Here is an 18,236-nt window from a genome sequence, read left to right on the forward strand (position 1 = left end):
GCCATCGGAGAGAAGAGAAAGGAGGACTGATAAATAGGCTCATTTATTAACGAGTAGGTCATCTTATGTATGAGTACCCCTTGACTTCCTGCTCTTATACAGTGCATTACTTGAGCAAGAGGATTGGCTGGATTCAAAGGAAAACAGGTGTGTGTGTTCAGGGACAGATGATAAATAGCTTATAAAAATTCAAAAATTGGAATCAACCTTGTAACAGTCTCGAGACAAATACCCTTGACAAGCATGCAGCAATATGAGGTTTTAAAAACACCATCACAAAACCCAAAATGAAAGGGAATGAATTACAAAGACAACTCCAAGAGGGGACTTCGCTCTTCAAAAAGCCAAGATCAATTAGAGAAGTAAATAAAAAATAAGAGGTCTGAGAGGCATAGCACAGAACACAATGTAGGTAAATGTAAGCTAATATAAAAAGCACCCACCAAAATACTCTGGGTCTCTTGATAATAATTAAAATGCATAATATCACAAAATTGACTGCAAGAAAAATCACAGACTGCCCCCATACCATCAACATACACCCCCCATCTCACCTGAAAATCCCACATTTGAACCCTAATCCCAGAACAAGACATCGCCTGACCAAGAAAAAAAGTTTAGCTTTACAACATGTCTAGAAGAACAACAAATCTGGGGCATTACAGATCAAAGAAAATGGCAAATTTCAAAGCCATGGGGCCTTCATGCAACACGTCCAACCACCAGCTCCCTTGCTTTTGTACTGTGGACATTCCAGCTTGTGCACCTCTGATGATCGCAAGCACTGCAGAAAAGCAGAGAGAGGTAGTCGCCCAGACAGTAAAGATACAAACTAGGTAGAGCTTTTTAGGTTAATGCCAACAAGCTGAACTGCTCCAGGCAACCGGTGCCATTCACAGAGCACTGGTGTTTTCTATACCAGTGTAAGCTTCCAGATTTTGAGATGGAGCCCCATGGCAAACACAATACAGTAGTTTAGGGTGACCAGATAGCAAGTGTGAAAAATCAGGACGGGGGTGGAGGGTAATAGGAGCCTATATAGGAAAAAGCCCCAAATATCAGGACTGTCCCTATAAAATCGGGACATCTGGTCACCCTACAGTAGTTTAATCTCTCAGTGGCAAATGCAGGGAGGACTGCACCTAACAGAAAGACTGTCACAGCCACCTTGACCCATGCAGCTGAAGAAATTAACGTTGTTACACTTGCTGCCTTTGCGTCCAGGTTGCAGACGAGGAGCAAGACTCCTGGATTGTGAAGCAGTGTCACGAATGGAAGTCACACTCCCTCAAACAAGGCATAATTCCTGCCAATTTTGCTGGATACTTTTCCCGGCCTATCAAGATCCTTGAGAACATGACCTATGAAGGAAGGCTGAAAGAACTGGGTTTGTTTAGTTTGGAAAAGAGAAGACTGAGATGGGACATGATAGCAGTTTTCAGGTATCTAAAAGGGTGTCATAAGGAGGAGGGAGAAAACTTGTTCACCTTAGTCTCTAAGAATAGAACAAGAAGCAATGGGCTTAAACTGCAGCAAGGGAGGTCTAGGTTGGACATTAGGAAAAAGTTCCTAGCTGTCAGGGTGGTTAAACACTGGAATAAATTGCCTAGGAAGGTTGTGGAATCTCCATCTCTGGAGATATTTAAGAGTAGGTTAGAGAAATGTCCATCCGGGATGGTCTAGACAGTATTTGGTCCTGCCATGAGGGCAGGGGACTGGACTCGATGACCTCTCGAGGTCCCTTCCAGTCCTAGAATCTATGAAACCTAGAATCTATGAATATTACTGACATCTCATCTAGCCTGAGCCACAGCCAAGCTAGTCCAGATGTAGACCTCAAGATGCTGGGTCATACACTCCACAGCAGCAACAGGATTGGCTGGGAGGAAAACTAAGCTGGGTGTCAACAGCATGTTGGCACGGCATCAGCAGAGCCCATGCTCACTAACTAGCCTGCCTAGCAGCCTCATTTACACACACTGAGTAAGATAGAGAACGAGATAGAACCTCCTTGTATTCTACTCGCAGGGGCAGAAACAGAAGCAAACCAAATCAGTCACCTTCTGATCTTCCATCTAAAAATGAGCAAAGCCATTCAAGGGCTAATCCATCCACTCCTGCCAGAGATGGTGCGTCAATACTACCTCATGATCAACAGCACAAAAGGCTGCTGGTAGCTTTAATAAATCAATTTAGAATAAACCTTTAATACCCAAATCTGCCAAACCTACACCAAAGCAGGACTAGTGTAACATGATCAAAACATTCCAAAATGGTATCTATACAACAGCTTTAAGATAGGATCACCCAGTGTATTGTGTCTCTGTCCTGTATTAGCAGTTTAAGTAGATCGTAAGGTCTCGGGGACAGGACCCATGAACTTCATCATAAATATTAAATGATGTTTAAGAAAAACAGATCCCTGTATTTTCCAGTGAAAGACAAGAAGGGGGTTCAATTAAAGTTTATAGAACGGAGGGCTGGAGACACCAATCCAAACTGCTCATTTCCATTTAAGAAATAATGGGATAAAGGAACATGACATGAAATAAAACAAACGAGCATCAGGAAATACTTGTCACAGGCAGAGACTAACCGGAATGGAACAATCTGCCAAGCAGTGTCCCAGAGTCCCAGAAATCCATTTCTCAGCCGCTGCAAGAGAGGCATGAGTCTCCAGCGCTAAAGCATTTACTCATGGGCCAAAATGCCCAAGCGTCCTTAGGACAAGAAAAAAGGGAGATTGTTCTCTTTATCTGGTAGGCCAGCATCTATGGAGTTGGGAAAATGGAAATAAGGGAGCAAACAAACAATAGGCAGAATGGAAGATGTAAAAGGATCTGGCACTGTTTTCCATCCTCCTACAGACTCGCCTTAGGGCGTCTGCACTGCAGGCGTGACTGCCACTTGGGTAGACATCCCCACACTAGCTTTATCTGTGCTAGCATGGCTAAAAATAGCAATGTAGATGTGGTGATGAGGATTTCTTCAACGTGAGTAGAGCCGCGGGGTCCCTGGCATGCTCATACAGCCTGCACTGTTGCATCTACAATGCTATTTTTAGCCATGCTGGTGTGGATATCTCTACCCAAGTTGCAGTCACACTGCCAATTGCAGCATGGACATACCCTAAGATCAGGGGTGACCAACCTGTGGTTCTTCAGAAGTTAATATGCGGTTCCTTGTATAGGCACCGACTCCGGGACTGGAGCTACAGGCACCAACTTTCCAATGTGCCGGGGAGGTCCTCACTGCTCAGCCCCTGGCTCTGCCACAGGCCCTGCCCCCACTCCACCCCTTCCCGCCCCCTCCTCTGAGCCTGCAGTGCCCTCGCTCCTCCCTCGTCCCACCCAGAGCCTCCTGCACGCCACAAGACAGCTGATTGGGAGGTGCGGGGAGGGAGCGAGAGGCGCTGATCGGTGGGGCTGCCGGTGGGTGGGAGGCGCTAGGAGCGGGGTGGGGGAACTGAAGGGGGGCTGCTGACGTATTACTGTGGCTCTTTGGCAATGTACATTGGTAAATTTTAGCTCCTTCTCAGGCTCAGGTTGGCCACCCCTGCCTTAGAGTATGAGCTCAGTGGGGCAGAGCCTGTATCTTCATTGGTGTATGTACAGGCTAGTAAAACAGGGCCCGGATCCTGCCTGGGACTTCTGGGCACTACCATCTTGTAAATTTTCAAAGTTATGATACCACTAAGAACGCATTAGCTATCAAACACAATAGATGGAATGTGTCAATGTCTTTATCCATTGTAGCCATTTCCTGTACTTTCTGCCCAATTTCTCAACGTGAGCCAGGCTTCTCTGGCTGAGGATACTGCATGCACTTGTGCTCCTTTTAGACAGGAGATTCTGGGAGCAGTATTTCCCCGACTCCTTTACATACAGATTCTTTCCATGCCTGTTTGTCCACATGATGGTTCCCCAAGCCGGCACTCAGAGACGCGCAATCATGACCCCTTCCGTTAATCTTCCTTGTCACACGCACTCTTTACCTCTCAGGATAGCAAGGGAGACACTCTGCGTTCACTGCTTCTGCATAAAATGGTTCTTGTCAGATCTTCACATAGACACTTCCTTCCTCCCCACCCTGCCAGAGTTTGAGCACTTCACTTTTGTGGTTCTCCTTGAGCTCCATTGGCCAAGCAGCGGAGAGCCACGGTCGTTCCCCAGCCCAAGGCTCCGGTGCTGCAGCCACAGGGCTGGCACAAAGCACACTTTGTACCGTTGGTAGAACTCTGAAAGCCATGAAGTTTCCACAAGAATCATTTCTTGTTCTGGGCAAAAAGTCGGGCACCATGGAAAGGCCACTCACAACAGGATGAGTCACACTTTTGTCTGCAGTTCAGGCCGTTTTTGTTTTTTTGTTTTTTAAACTGAAAGGCTCTTTTTTTCCTTTCCATGCTCATCCCCTGCATCAGCAGCTAATCTAAACACTCCAGCGTTTATGGAAGCATATTCCTTTAATAGAGATTCTCCAAAGATTGTTCTTGCCAAGCTGGCTGCACTCAATTTCCATGATGTAGCAGAGGAAGGAAACTGATCAACCCCTTAAGACCAGTGGTTCTCAAACTTTTGTACTGGTGACCCCTTTCACACAGCAAACCTATGAGTGCGAGCCCCCTTTATAAATTAAAATCTCTTTCATATATTTAACACTATTATAAATGCTGGAGGTGAAGCGGGGTTTGGGCTGGAGGCTGACTGCTCGCAACCTCCAAGTAATAGAGTTGTGACCCTCTGAGGGGTCACGACCCCCCGTTTGAGAACCCCTGCCTTAGACTCTACAAAATAAATAAGGGTAATAATTAAGTCCACTTCCCACTAAACCCAGCAGGAAATCCACACCAGCCATCCCTATGCCAAGTCCTACTGACTGGATCTCTAACACTGCCGCCTGTTAAATGGATTCTACAGGCTGATGAGAAAAACTGAATATCAGCCAACAGAGTGCTGCAGTTGTGAGAATGGCTAATATAATTCTGGAGTCTATTAACGGAAGTGTCATATGTGACACATGGGAGGTAATGTCCTGCTCTACTCAGCACTGGTGAGGCCTTAGCTCAGTAGGTCCCAAACTTTAACAACCTGTGAACCCCTTTCACTAAAATGTCATGTCTTGTGAACCCCCTCCTAAAAATGAATATTTCCAGGGATTTTCTCCTTTACCGGAGTATAAATTATAACAGCAGTGATCTTGGAAATATAAAAATTGTTTTTATAACATCCTTATTACACACTATTTATTATTATTTATCATTACAGTATTTTTATTACATTATGAAAACGGCAACACTCTTTCAAGATCTCACTTTTGTAGCTTGTATCGCTTTGAATAAGCCTGTTATAAGGCAAGGCTCCTACCCTTATTGCCAAGGAGGCTAACGGCATTTGGGGCTGTATAAGTAAGAGCATTGCCAGAAGCTCGAGGAACGTGATCATTCCCCTATATTCGGCATTGGTGAAGCCTCATCTGGAGTACTGTGTCCAGTTTTGGACCTCACACTACAAGGATGTGGAAAAATTGGAAAGAGTCCAGCGCAGGGCAACAAAAATTATTAGGGAGCTGGAGCACATGACTTATGAGAAGAGGCTGAGGGAACTGGGATTATTTAGTCTGCAGAAGAGAAGAATGAGGGGGGATTTGATAGCAGCTTTCAACTACCTGAAGTGGGGGTTCCAAAGAGGATGGATCTAGACTGTTCTCAGTGGTATCAGATGACAGAACGAGGAGTAATTGTCTCAAATTGCAGTGTGGGAGATTTAGGTTGGATATTAGGAAAAACTTTTTCACTAGGAGGGTGGTGAAGCACTGGAATGGGTTACCTAGGGAGGTGGTGGAATCTCCTTCCTTATGGGTTTTTAAGGTCTGGCTTGACAAAGCCCTGGCTGGGATGATTTAGTTGGCATTGGTCTTGCTTTGAATAGGGAGTTGGACTAGCTGACCTCTTGAGGTCCCTTCCAACCCAGATATTCTATGATTCTAAGTCATGTTTCTTTCTTATTCCTCCCACAATGAATTCTGCTGCAGCCAATTATATTGCTACTATGATTCATTTACTTATCAGGTTTTATCCAGCAGAGGGAGCCCTTGTCTACACCAGGGTTTGGCCCCATTAACAGTCATTGGTGACCAGCTACCAGAGCACAAACAGGCAAATCCTCTATAAAATGTGATTTGCCCTGGTGCAGTTTAACCTTTATTTGAAGCAGAGGTAAACTGCACTGATGCAAATTGAGTCTTACAGCAGCCTTGCCTGCGGGATGGGGTATTTGGTGTCGCACCAGGTCTCCTCCAATGGCTCAAATCCTAATGTAGACAAGGCCCAAGGCTGCAAAAGCCAGAGTCCAAAGGAGGTTCACAGTACATCTTTAAAGACACACTAAGAAAATAAAAACACAGCTCAACACATTTGCATCAGTGTTTGGAGAATAGAGAGATTTTGCAATGTAGGAGAAGTTTGTCAGTTTTGCTCTTTATTACTGTGATGTGCTTTTTTGACACACTCCTTTGTGAAGGAGATGGTCTGTCCTTTATAATCAACCAACTCTTCCTACTATATTTGTTCACTGTCACGTTCCAGTGTTCGTGACATTGCAGTTCACTACAAAGCACACAGCTGAAACATTCCTCAATGAATCACGCAGGAAGAAGAGGCTGATTATAAAGGAACAAGCTTCTGTTTATACATGTATCTTGAGGCATTCAAATGCTACTGGGGGGGGGGGGGGGGAGGGCATTCAGAAGTAGTACATGGCAGAGTGATGGGGTTTTGCTAAAACATTATTTTTCAATTTGTCAAAGCATGACTGGCATAAAATACACAGATGTGGACAGATCTTGTCCTTACTTGATTTTGCCAGTAAATTGGCTTTTTTGCGACCAGACACACGGCTCAAAATGGTTTTAAATTTAACTTAGTCCCACGTGTTTAGAAGTGACCAGTAATTGTAGGTGTTTCAGTTGAGGGACCTGATTTTCAGAAACTTCTCAGCATCTACTCTCCGGTAACGAGGCCTCAAGTCAGCCACCCAAAATCACTTGTCACTTTTGAAAATATAGGTCTTAATGTCTTAAGGAGGGTGGCTTTCTAAGAACATATGGAAAAACTATGAGTCAGACCAGTGGCTCATCTAGCCCACAATCCTCTCTTTAGATAACGTTATGGGAAGCTTTATGTCCAATCAAACATGCGATGCTATATGTGCTGGGAAAATTCCTGATCCACAAGCGACCAGTTTCCACTCAAGCAGTGGGTTAGGTTACCCTTACCTTATCCTGCACAGCTATAAGTGTTATTAAGGGTCAAAATTATTCAGGGTGGGTTTTCAAATCCACTCCGAGTATCTGGATTGCTCTCCTGCAGCAGTGGCTGCTGAACATGATTTGACTTTCTCTCGGATTGGAAATCCCAGCATCTGGACGCACTGCTGCTCAGTTTCCTTTCCTACCGGCTGCATAGCCAAGGCGTTTGCCACTTCCTCCAACGTTGCTGGAATTCTGCTACTACACATGGGCCACAAGACTGTTTAAGGAGGGAGAGTCAGGCTCCAGGATGGGTTGGGGATGCAAGCCATGTTTTGGGGGCAACTAGGTTCAGTCTTCACCGTTTTCCTTTGGCCGCACTTCTTCCAATATTTCATTTTAGTGCTATAGGGGCCAATGCTATCTCTGTTCTGGTGGGAAAACTGCCTGGTGTTAGGTAGAGCCCTGCAAATCCGTAGATATCCCCGGACCGTTTTTGCAGATAGCGGATTGGCTGCAGATACAGCCATGCAGGGCTCTACTCGCCGGCGGCGCTGGACCTGCGGCGTCCAGCGTGGGCAGCACTGGGGCGCAGCGTGCTCAGGGCTGGGTGGCAGGTTGGAGTCGGGGCTGTCCAGCATGTGCTTACTGCGCCGCTTCCTGTCTAGTAGCTTGGCCCCTCAGGCAGCCCCAGTATCCCCACCATGGCCCAGCCACACTGGCTGCGCTCCCAGTCCTACTGTTACCATATTTAAACCTTAAAAAAGGACAACATTCCATGGGGCCCCGGCCCCGCCCCCGCCCCTTCCCTGCCCCGGCCCCGCCCCTTCCCGAAAGTCCCCGCCCCAACTCTGCCCGTTCCCCGGAGTGCCCCACATTCCTCCTCCTCCCTCCCAGCCACGCGAAGCTGCCTGAGCGCTACCGGCTTCAGGGTTTGCCGGGCAGCCCCCAGATCTCCAGACCCTGCGCCCCCGGCCGGGCGCTTCCCCAGCGCAGCTGGAGCCCGGGAGTGGAAGCGCCCGGCTGGGGGCGCAGGGCCTGGAGATCTGGGGGCTGCCCAGCAAACCCTGAAGCTGGTAGCGCTGGGGCAGCTCCGCTCTTCAGCTGCACAGAGCTGAGGTGTCTGGGGGAGCTGCAGGCGGATTCCCCCCGGGGTGGTGGCAGCAGCTGCTGCTGCTCACCCCAGACACCTCAGCTCTGTGCAGCTGAAGAGCGGAGCTGCCCCAGTGCTACCAGCTTCACAGTTTGCCGGGCAGCCCCCAGACCTCCAGACCCTGCGCCCCCAGCCGGGCGCTTCCCCTCCCGGGCTCCAGCTGGGCTGGGGAAGCGCCCGGCCGGGGGCGCAGGGTCTGGAGACCTGGGGGCTGCCCGGCAAACCCTGAAGCTGGTAGCGCTGGGGCAGCTCCGCTCTTCAGCTACACGGAACTGAGGTGTCTGGGGGGAGCAGCAGCAGCCGCTGCCGCTGCGGGGGAATCCGCCTGCAGCTCACAGCCTGCTGGAGCCAAGGTAAGCAGGGGACTGGGGGGGAGGAGGGGGTATTTTCCCAGACATGTTCAGCTTTTTGGCAATTCCCCCCGGATGGGGATTCGAGTACCAAAAAGCCGGACATGTCCGGGAAAAACCGGACGTATGGTAACCCTACCCAGTCCTGGGCCTGGCCTGCCAGCTCCTGGGCAGCAGGGCCTGCCCCTGGCCACAGGGATTGGAGTGGGCAGGGCCCCGGCGCCCAACCCCTCCACCCCACTCTAATGCAACATGCACTGCTGCTGCCATGCGCCGTCGCTCGCGAGGCTCCTTCCGCACAGTCCCTCCCTCTGCACTGCCCCTTCTCCTCGAGACCCTGCCCCCACGCTGCCCCTTACCCCCAGTTCCCTCATGATGCCTCTTTCCTGCAAGACCCCACCCTTGAGAGACGGCTTGCAGCTGCAGGTGCGGATACAGGTAAAAGACTACCAGCTAGGCTAGCAGATCGCGGGTTGATTCTGGTGGATGCAGATCAGATGTGGATCCACATTTTGGTATCCAGACAGGGCTCTAGCTTTAGGTACAGTACAGACTGCCCAGAGGATGACTGATAGCATAACTCATTCTGAGGTGCGAGTGTTGGAGATGGGACCAGACTCTGGAACTAACTTCAATTGGGCCTTTACCTTGGTAAGCCAGCAGGGCAGCTCTATCTGGTTTTGCTCACTGGGTCCACGCAATGTCTTGGGAGAAGCTAATGCAAAGAACTCGTGCAAGCCAGACACCACGTACTCCTTTGAACTCCTGGGAAGGATTTAACCATTTTTTCATTTTTCAAAAGTCAGCTCTTTCCCATGCGAAGTTGTTTCCCAGTCCTGACTGACCAACCTTTCCATGAGGCACGACCAGAGGCAAGTCTACCATGATGAGCTCATTTCAAACCAATGAGATCCCTGGAGGATGAGCAAAGCTGTTACTCCATAGAGGTACCAACCCAACCAGGATGACTGGTGCTTTTCAGATCCAATTCACATACTCCTACACGTCAGAGGAGAGCACATTCCAAGGAGGAAGGAGGGGCCTGAGTTATAAGTTCTCTGCTAGGTGCAGCTCTCTCAGAATCTATATCCCTATAAAACGTCACTATTCATGAATTCAACCTACTAAGTAGTGAGATAACAGCCCATCCAACATACATGAGGTGAAAACCCTAAAAGCCTAATTCAGAGAAGATTAAGTGATAGTCTAACTAGAGGGAACCTTCTTTAACTTACATCTTTCCCTGCATTCCCTTTGGTATGTATGTCACATTACTTTATCAACTTGTAACTTGCATCACCTATGAATTTAACACCCCTGCGCAGCCACCAAGCCAATGAAATGCTTCTGTGGCATCAGAGTATTTAAAACACACACACATTGCACTGGCTATTTAAAAACATACAATGCATTGCCCTCAGTCTCCCCCCCCCCCAAATGTAAAATATCCATTTCACCCAAAGACAGACAATCATAACAAACTAGGCACCTACCTGAGGAAAATCACCATTTTTTGGTAAGAAGTCAGCAAGGCCCACAGATGCATAGGTCGTCTCTGTGAAAGGTGGTCTGCTGATGGAATTCATGTAAAAATCGGAAGTGGTATTAAAATATTGCCTGTAAAGAGACAAGGAGAGCAGTGACTTTCTCTCATTCCTAGCAAGGTGCATTTCTCAGAGTTGTCTCAGATTCCGCCTTCATGGGGTGAACTGGTTCTTAAAGTCGACTCATGCAAGAGATTGATTTTAACAGGTGATTTTGTGCAGGACAGATGTCTACAGGGCAAAATATAATAAACCTACTAACAATATTTTCTAGATCTCATATGCTAGTACACTGCTCTACTGAGCTGTAGCATAATCAAGAGGCCAAGGATTCAACTCTCAGTAGCTCATATAACCTGGGCGGATTTGATAGATTGGGTTTTGAGGAATCCCAGTTCAATCCTAACAATGGAGCGCAAATAAAACTGCTGTAAGGGCACCAGAGAAATTAGCATTCGGAAGGCACAATAGGACCCTAGGATCAAATATGCTATATGTGGGGAAATATTAATTCTTACAAAGCAGAATCATAGTTCACCCCATAAGAACCAACAGTCCCCTGGGAAAACTCAACCACTAACGATCTTCCAAAGAGGGGGGAAGGCCACAACCCTCCTTCCATTTGGGACTAAGTATCCATAGCTACACCAATCATGGGCATACTATGCTGCTAGGCTGGAGCACTAGAACTTGAAAGGAGGGGCAGGGACATGAATACTAACCCAGGAAGGGTTTTATGGGGATGAATGGCTCTGAGCTGACACGATTTAGGGAGATCTTGGAGTGGCACCAATTAGTGAACAAAGCAAGGTCTCCTGATTATGCTCTCTTGAGTGGACACTCCCAGTGTTTGTATCCTGTAACAATTAGGCAGGTAAGGGTTGTGAACTGATAGGAGTCTTTCCAGTCCACCAGTCAGCAGCCTTTGGCCTACATGACATGAGCTGCTTTTGGTTTTGCTATTACACGCTGCATGCACACGTTAACTCCCTTCTACTCCTTCTACAGAGGGAGGAATGTGCTCAGTAATCCTTCTGGTAATCTGGCTGTTGCAACAGATGTTCATTCAAACAGTTTCGCCAATCCTCACCCAGTACATTTTCATGCTAAAAACTGAACGCTTCACATGGTCTGGCTGAATTGCCCTTGTGGAAAGTCAGAAATTCCATGTGATGTCAAGGCCACAAAACCCACAGGCAGTGAACTTCCAAGCTACACGAAAAATCAACTGGGGAGAGGAGACTGACATCATTGGGCAGCCTAAAAACTATCCAGCAATGAAAATGTCTTGCATAGCTAGTTGTTCATTAACACAACATGCCTATAGCTAATACACTTGCAGGACAGTAAATACACTGGATGGGCTGCATTTACATGCAAATAGGCACATAGTTCTCTCCCACTTATGACTAAATGTACCCCTCTTTTGTCACATCATTGAAGGTAAAACCCTAGCAAAGGGCAGCACAGAAATCACTTTTCACAATAGCCTATGAACTGCTACCATTGAATTTCTTCTCTATCCTTACTGATGTTGCAACTGGTTTACCTACTGCTAAGAAGCCCTAAAGCAGGTCCCTACCCATGTGCTCTTACAGAGAGAGAATTAACAAAATCCAGTACAGTCCAGCTCTAATCACTCTCAATTCTGAGTGACGAGGCACCTTTCCCAGCTCTTGCACATTCACTGGGCCAAATCCGTTCCCAGTGTTTGTCCACTAGCTTAAATGGAGTTACGCCAGGGATGAATTTGGATCTTCATCTGGTCTTTGGCCAAATCACTTCACCTCTCTGGACTCCAGTTTCTCCATCTGTAAAATGGGGATGCCATCTCCTCACAGGCAATGTTGTAAAAAAGACTAACTGCAACTTAGTAAAGATCCTCACCGGAAAGCCACTACAGAATTGCTAATATGATAGCCCAACCTTTTTCAGTGCCTTTTGTATTATTGTTTTGCTTTTGATTTAGCAAGGACTCTGGCACATTCATTTGCTTTGCTGTGAAAGGCTGGAAGACAGCCACCCCCACGTTACCTTTTGTTATACCACCAAACCAATGCAATTAGGAGGGGCTCCAAAGCTTGTGAACCTGGCAGCTCTGCCAAAACGAAGGGAGAAGAGATACTGATGGCAGCAGTTGACTACGACAAAAGAAAAAACTTCCCAATGCAAGCCAATCTGACATGACTTTCATGCCGAGGCGCATGCTAGTGAGGTGAGGAACAGGGAGGATTTCTGAAAATCAAAGCCAGATTTCAATTTCCTTTCTTAGGCCTTGGCTACACTGGCAATTCACAGCGCTGCACTTGCTGCGCTCAGGGGTGTGAAAAAACACCCTCCCTGAGCGCAGCGAGTGCAGCGCTGTAAAGCGCCCGTGTAATCAGCGCCTGCAGCGCTGCACGCTCTCTCGCAGCGCTGCAAGCTATTCCCCTCGGAGAGGTGGAGTACTTGCAGCGCTGTGAGAGAGCTCTCGCAGCACTGGCGGCGCGACTACACTCACGCTTCACAACGCTGCCGCGGCAGCACTGTGAATCCGCGAGTGTAGCCAAGGCCTAATAGAAACTCGCTAAAGCAAAGCACACTATGGACAGGTGCCAGGCAAGGTTTCCCAGATGCGACTGTCGATGCATCTCAACTCCAACGTGCACCCCCACCTGCTGCTCATCCTCACCCTAGCACATACTATATACATAGAAAATTGACGTCTGCATCATAACTGCTAGGAGCTAGGCTGACAGGCACTTTACTTGTGGCTTGATCTTGACCCAAGGTTCAATTGATGAAACGTAACTTCAAATCACCGTAGCGAAGTGGGGTTGAGAGGAAGGGTGATCTTGTGTTAAGGTACTAGGTTGTGATTCAGGATTACAGCTGCACTTGGAGGTCCCAACCAAGCTCAAGGCCCCATTGTGTTAGGTGCTATACACACAGAGAGAGCCAGTCCCTGCCCCAAAGAGCTCACAGTATAAGTAGACGAGACAGTCAAAGGATGAGAGGGGAAATAGAAGCAGAGAGGCTAAGTGACTTGCATATGGGCACATAGTTGGTCAGTGGCAGACCAGGGATTAGAATTCAGGTCTCCTGACTTCCAATCCAGTGCCCTATCCACTACTTCACATTGCTTCCCGAGCTCTGGGTTCAGTTCCTGGTTCTGCCACACATTTGTGTGACTTGAAGAGAGTCCCTTAAGCGCTCTGTAAGGGGAACAGGGCAGAGGGGAGAGAATCATGGAGCATATACAATCGCCTCTTTCCCCCTTGCTCCCCACAGAAACCACCTTGCCCAGCAGGAGTCAGTCTGACTAACCTGATCCGTTTCACCTGAGCTAGACTCCCTGCGATGAAACACAGAAGCCAGCACACAGCCCTGGAACCTTTAGGGCCAGTGACAGTTGGGGCCAATCTAGTGACAGTTGGGTTCAAGTCATCTATCAGTGAGACCCTGACACGCATGTACAGCCCCTTCACTCCACTGACTCATTCCAAGCAATGCAATTGCACCACGCACATTAGCTTCAGTGCTTGCATTTAAAATGACATGAGCTACTGGTCTGGCCCTAATCTGTATAATCATAACAATTTGATACAACTGTTTATAAGTTAACTTAATTAAAACTTAATTCATTCAAATGTGGCTCACACTGAGATTTCAGTGCATTTGAACTATATGGAAAGTTTGAAGAGTGTTATTCCGTTATAATTTCTTTGGGCCGAAGAAAATGAGAGCCAAGCGTTGAATTTTAAGATTAGTGACAACTGGGCCTTTAAACTCAAACTACTAACCCATTTCCTTGAAAATTCTCAGACAATTCTTTCTGAACTCAGAGTACATGCTGTAAGATTGGAAAGGATATACTGTATTCTTCATATAAAACAAAGGTTCCACCCCTGCCTTCGGTACAGAACTGCACTCCTCTTGAACTGTGGAGTTGCAACCAACACCAGCATAATTACTATACTCCATCTCCCAAACACATAACAGATCAAGCCAGAAGCTATCGTACTTATTGGCTGATTACAATAGGTATAGCCACCTTCTAAGCAAGTTACTATTTTGGGGACAGCTAATCACCTCCACTGAAACTGGACAGACAGAAGAGAAGGAAGGTTAGCGTCTCACACCTCTGAAACAAACAGCTTAATCCAAACAAGCAGGGAAAGCAAGAGATACACACACACACTGACCCGTGGGTCCTACTTTCAAATGGGTACAAGTTATGGAAATAAGGTTCTACTCCTCCCTCTACACAGAGCTACTCAGACAATGCCCAAAAGATTTGGCTACAAGAAACCCATCTTATGAACCTAATCTGTATTAAAAAGTGGAACATTTCCTCCAAGGGAGAACAGAGGAAACTGGCCATTTGAGACATTTAAAATAAGATTACCACCGACCAAGTAAACCCCATCTCTGGAACTTCCCAGCGTGTCCCTGCCCCATCTTGTGTGCATCTTTTACTACTGCCAGGCAGGGACAGTCTATTTCTCTGTCCTGGGTACAGCTGAGCATAATGTTGTTGATAAACAGACCAAGCACTACATATTACTATGGAGAACTGGCTTGCCCTTGCTGAAGGAATAAACCAGATGGCCTGGTGCCTCTCTTTCATCTCTCAGATCTACGATCCTACCAGCTGGGAATCGAGAACCTCTCTATGCATTTGATTTTATCAGGTTGATTTTATCAAGTTCACTCTGGCTGATGTGCTCTTGCTACAGTCCCCTGATTTGAATGAGTAGGGAACAGGACATTTGCAGCAGAGAGCTTTCAATTCTGGAATTTGCTTCTCCTCTCAGTTTGACAGAGACCAAGTTTATTGATTTTGAGAGCACAGTACAAAGACCATTTGTCAACTCAGGCGTTTGCATCGGGGGTGGTTGGGGTTACATTAATATGCACAGCGTAATTCATTTCTTACATTGGGCAGTTAATTTTGTATTGGTTTAAAAATAGTGTAAACGTGCCCAGAGACAGGTCTGATGGATACATTTTAAAGAGAAATTTATCCCAGCTAAACTGAGTGATGACTGGGAAAAATCTACATTCTAAGGACAGACACAAATAAGCTACTGGACACAATCAAGGAAGACTTAGGCTGTGGACTCAGATGAGGCTTAACCAATATCTAGATGCAGACACATCTGGGAAGGAGATGGGTCGCCGTACAAACCAAGTACTTTAGAAGAGCAAGAAACGAGATGGCTTTCTCACTGCCCACCGACCCTAAACACTGGGGCCAGTTGTACAGTTTGGACACACTGAACTACGATGCACTTCTACTTACCCAGGTCATTTGCTGTAAGTGCAACTGATAGTGAAATGGCCCTGACTTGGCAACTATCTCCAACAAGAGAATTTGTTGTTTAAACTTCTGATCGTTTCCTCAGTCTTTCTGAAACTTAGATTCTTGTTAGCAGAGCCTGCATGCTAGAACAGCATCTACAGGTATGTGTCTTGTAAATGATTCAATGCCCAACGCCGCAATTCCTTCCACTAGCGGGTTCTCGGTCACCAGGCAGCTTAAGCAGGCTGTAGCAGCACTTACTGGGATATTACACTTTATACCAGCTGCCTATAAAGTGATGGACCAGATGTCCTCTTGGTATCTGAAGCTTTACTGGGGCTTGCTCTGGCTATATTTGAGACCTTATTCCTTGCATCTCATCGAGCATTTGTGCTCTGACACTGCAGCCTCTTTTCAGAGAGTCTGTCATCACATTCTGGATCAGCAAGTGATTAGGCCTTTGCTGGTACAGGCCCTAGGCCATAGAAACCACGCCTGCCTTGGCATTCAGCTCAGGGCTGGTCTACACACTACCGGTTACATTGGTATAACTTATGTTGCTCAGGGGTGTGAACAAGCCACCCCCCTACGCGACATAAATTACACTGACCTAAGCGCCAGTGTGGACAGTGCCATGCCGGCAGGACAGCTTCTCCCGCCAGCAGAGAGAGTCTTCACCGGACGCACTACAGCTTCCAGTATAGACGAGCCCTCAGCCCTTTCCCTCTTCACTGTTAGATTGCAATTAATGCTTCTTCTGAGCTTGTTGTTGGGGAGGAGGGATAACTCAGTGGTTTGAGCATTGGCCTGCTAAACCCAGGGTTGTGAGTTCAAACCTTGAGGGGGCCACTTAGAGATCTGGGGCAAAAATCAGTATTTGGTCCTGCTAATAAAGGCAGGGGGCTGGACTCGATGACCTTTCAGGGTCCCTTCCAGTTCTATGAGATAGGTATATCTCCATATATTATTATCCCACATTCAGATTGGTGTGGGGAAGTCACAGAGGAAAGCATTGTTCCAAAAGTTGAGAAACGTTGTCTGCTAAACATACGGGGCCTGATTCTCCACTCACCCACAGAAGTGTAACTCAGCTGACAACAGTGGAGGTATACACATGTAACACCACTGACATCAATAGGGTTATTCCAGATTTACACTGATGAGAGTATAGTATCAAGCCTATTATTGGAACGGGAGCCCAGCTATTAGAGTGATCACTGCCTTAGAAATACCGTACATATAAACATTTTCCCTGTGTAGGATCCTCTTGATTTGCCGTGTTCAGCATTTTACAAGACTAATTTTTATCATATTGTAATTTTTTGTGGGCTAAGAAAGTTTTGAATAAAGGTGGAAACTTTGCTACCTTTTGTTAAACCAAATTCTTTGTACTAGGAAAGTTAAGTACTTACAAGAAACTGGAAGAACCTGCTTCAGACAAAGCTGTTGCTATGAGAACAAGCCATATCTAAACACAGCCACTGGCAAATGAGACGCCTCCCACACGGAGGCTGTGGCAACAGAAAGGGGTCCACCATACTGGTCTCTTTTATCCATTTTTGTATTTTCACTGTTTAACAAGGTGCTTTTCAACTACAATGCCATATAAATAAAATGCAAAATAAGTTAATGAAACACTGAGGTTGCAGAGTTATTGTTGCAAAAAAAAAAAAAAAAAAAAAAAAAGCAGGAAATTAGAAAGGTGAAAGGGACACCAGCTACTTAATCATCTCACTGGCTGTGATGTACCTACTGTCATTACAGTTCACCTCCCTAAGGATATCATCACTGACAGATTAGAGAAGAGGTTTTATTGTTCTTCCTCTGTTTCACTTGGTTTACTTTGCTCATTTGACAGCACTTTTGTATCTAGTGAGCTTCATTGCTATACTGATGCTACCATGACCTCTCACAGGACCTGTGCCGGGGAGTTACCAGTGACGGCAACAGAGCTGAAAATGAAGTTGGACAGGCAGCAAACAGGTGTGTGCACAGAAGGAAAGAGAGGTGGGAGGCGTGATTGGCCTGAGCTTGCTTGCTGATATTGCTGTCAGATCCATCCAAAAGTCCCTTCTAACAGGAAAGTAGAGAGAAATCATAAAAGATTTTTTTTTAATTGCTACCATACTATTTAAAGGGTGATCTAAATGAGCCATTATCATATTGACAGCGTCCCTTTAAGATTGCAATAGTAACATCAGCTTGGCCAGACTGTACATCCTGTATGTTTGGGACTATACATTTAACAGTAATACGTTAATCTATACATTTAATAAGAAAAACATGGCACATGTTCAATTCGGCCACGTCAGTGCTACTGCCAGCACCTTGGCTTGTATTTCCTGACTTTGCAATTTGAACTCTTTGAATGCAATGTTTCATTAACATTTTTTTTTTAACATTGTAGACGGTTTTTAAAGGAAAGTGTAAGGGCACTACAGTTGCCATTAAATATGTAAGTGAGCAGTGTGTAAGACTGAACTCTCAACGTTTCTATTACGCATGCCCATTACACGCAGTGCCAAAAGAGCCAAACGCTCAGCGAGTTCATCTACGTTTGGGGAAAAGAACTGGCTGAAAATTGCGTACATTTTCTTCCTCTCCAGCAAAAGACTTATTTCCTATATACATGCACCTTGCTAACCCGTGACAGAGTTTGC

General features: G+C 46.5%; 1 protein-coding gene across 2 annotated transcripts in view; it reads right to left on the reverse strand.

Moving 5' to 3' along the window:
• The window catches only part of SBNO2 (strawberry notch homolog 2), a 111,821-nt gene that overhangs the window by 64,886 nt on the left and 28,699 nt on the right, over positions 1–18,236 (reverse strand). For both annotated transcript variants that reach the window (XM_054013626.1, XM_054013625.1), the window contains exon 4: positions 10,242–10,365. In XM_054013626.1, the coding sequence (XP_053869601.1) occupies positions 10,242–10,365 (124 nt within the window). The remainder of the gene's footprint in view (positions 1–10,241; positions 10,366–18,236) is intronic.

This window comes from Malaclemys terrapin, chromosome 24 (assembly GCF_027887155.1).
Source record: "Malaclemys terrapin pileata isolate rMalTer1 chromosome 24, rMalTer1.hap1, whole genome shotgun sequence".
Classification (NCBI taxonomy): Eukaryota; Metazoa; Chordata; order Testudines; family Emydidae; genus Malaclemys; species Malaclemys terrapin.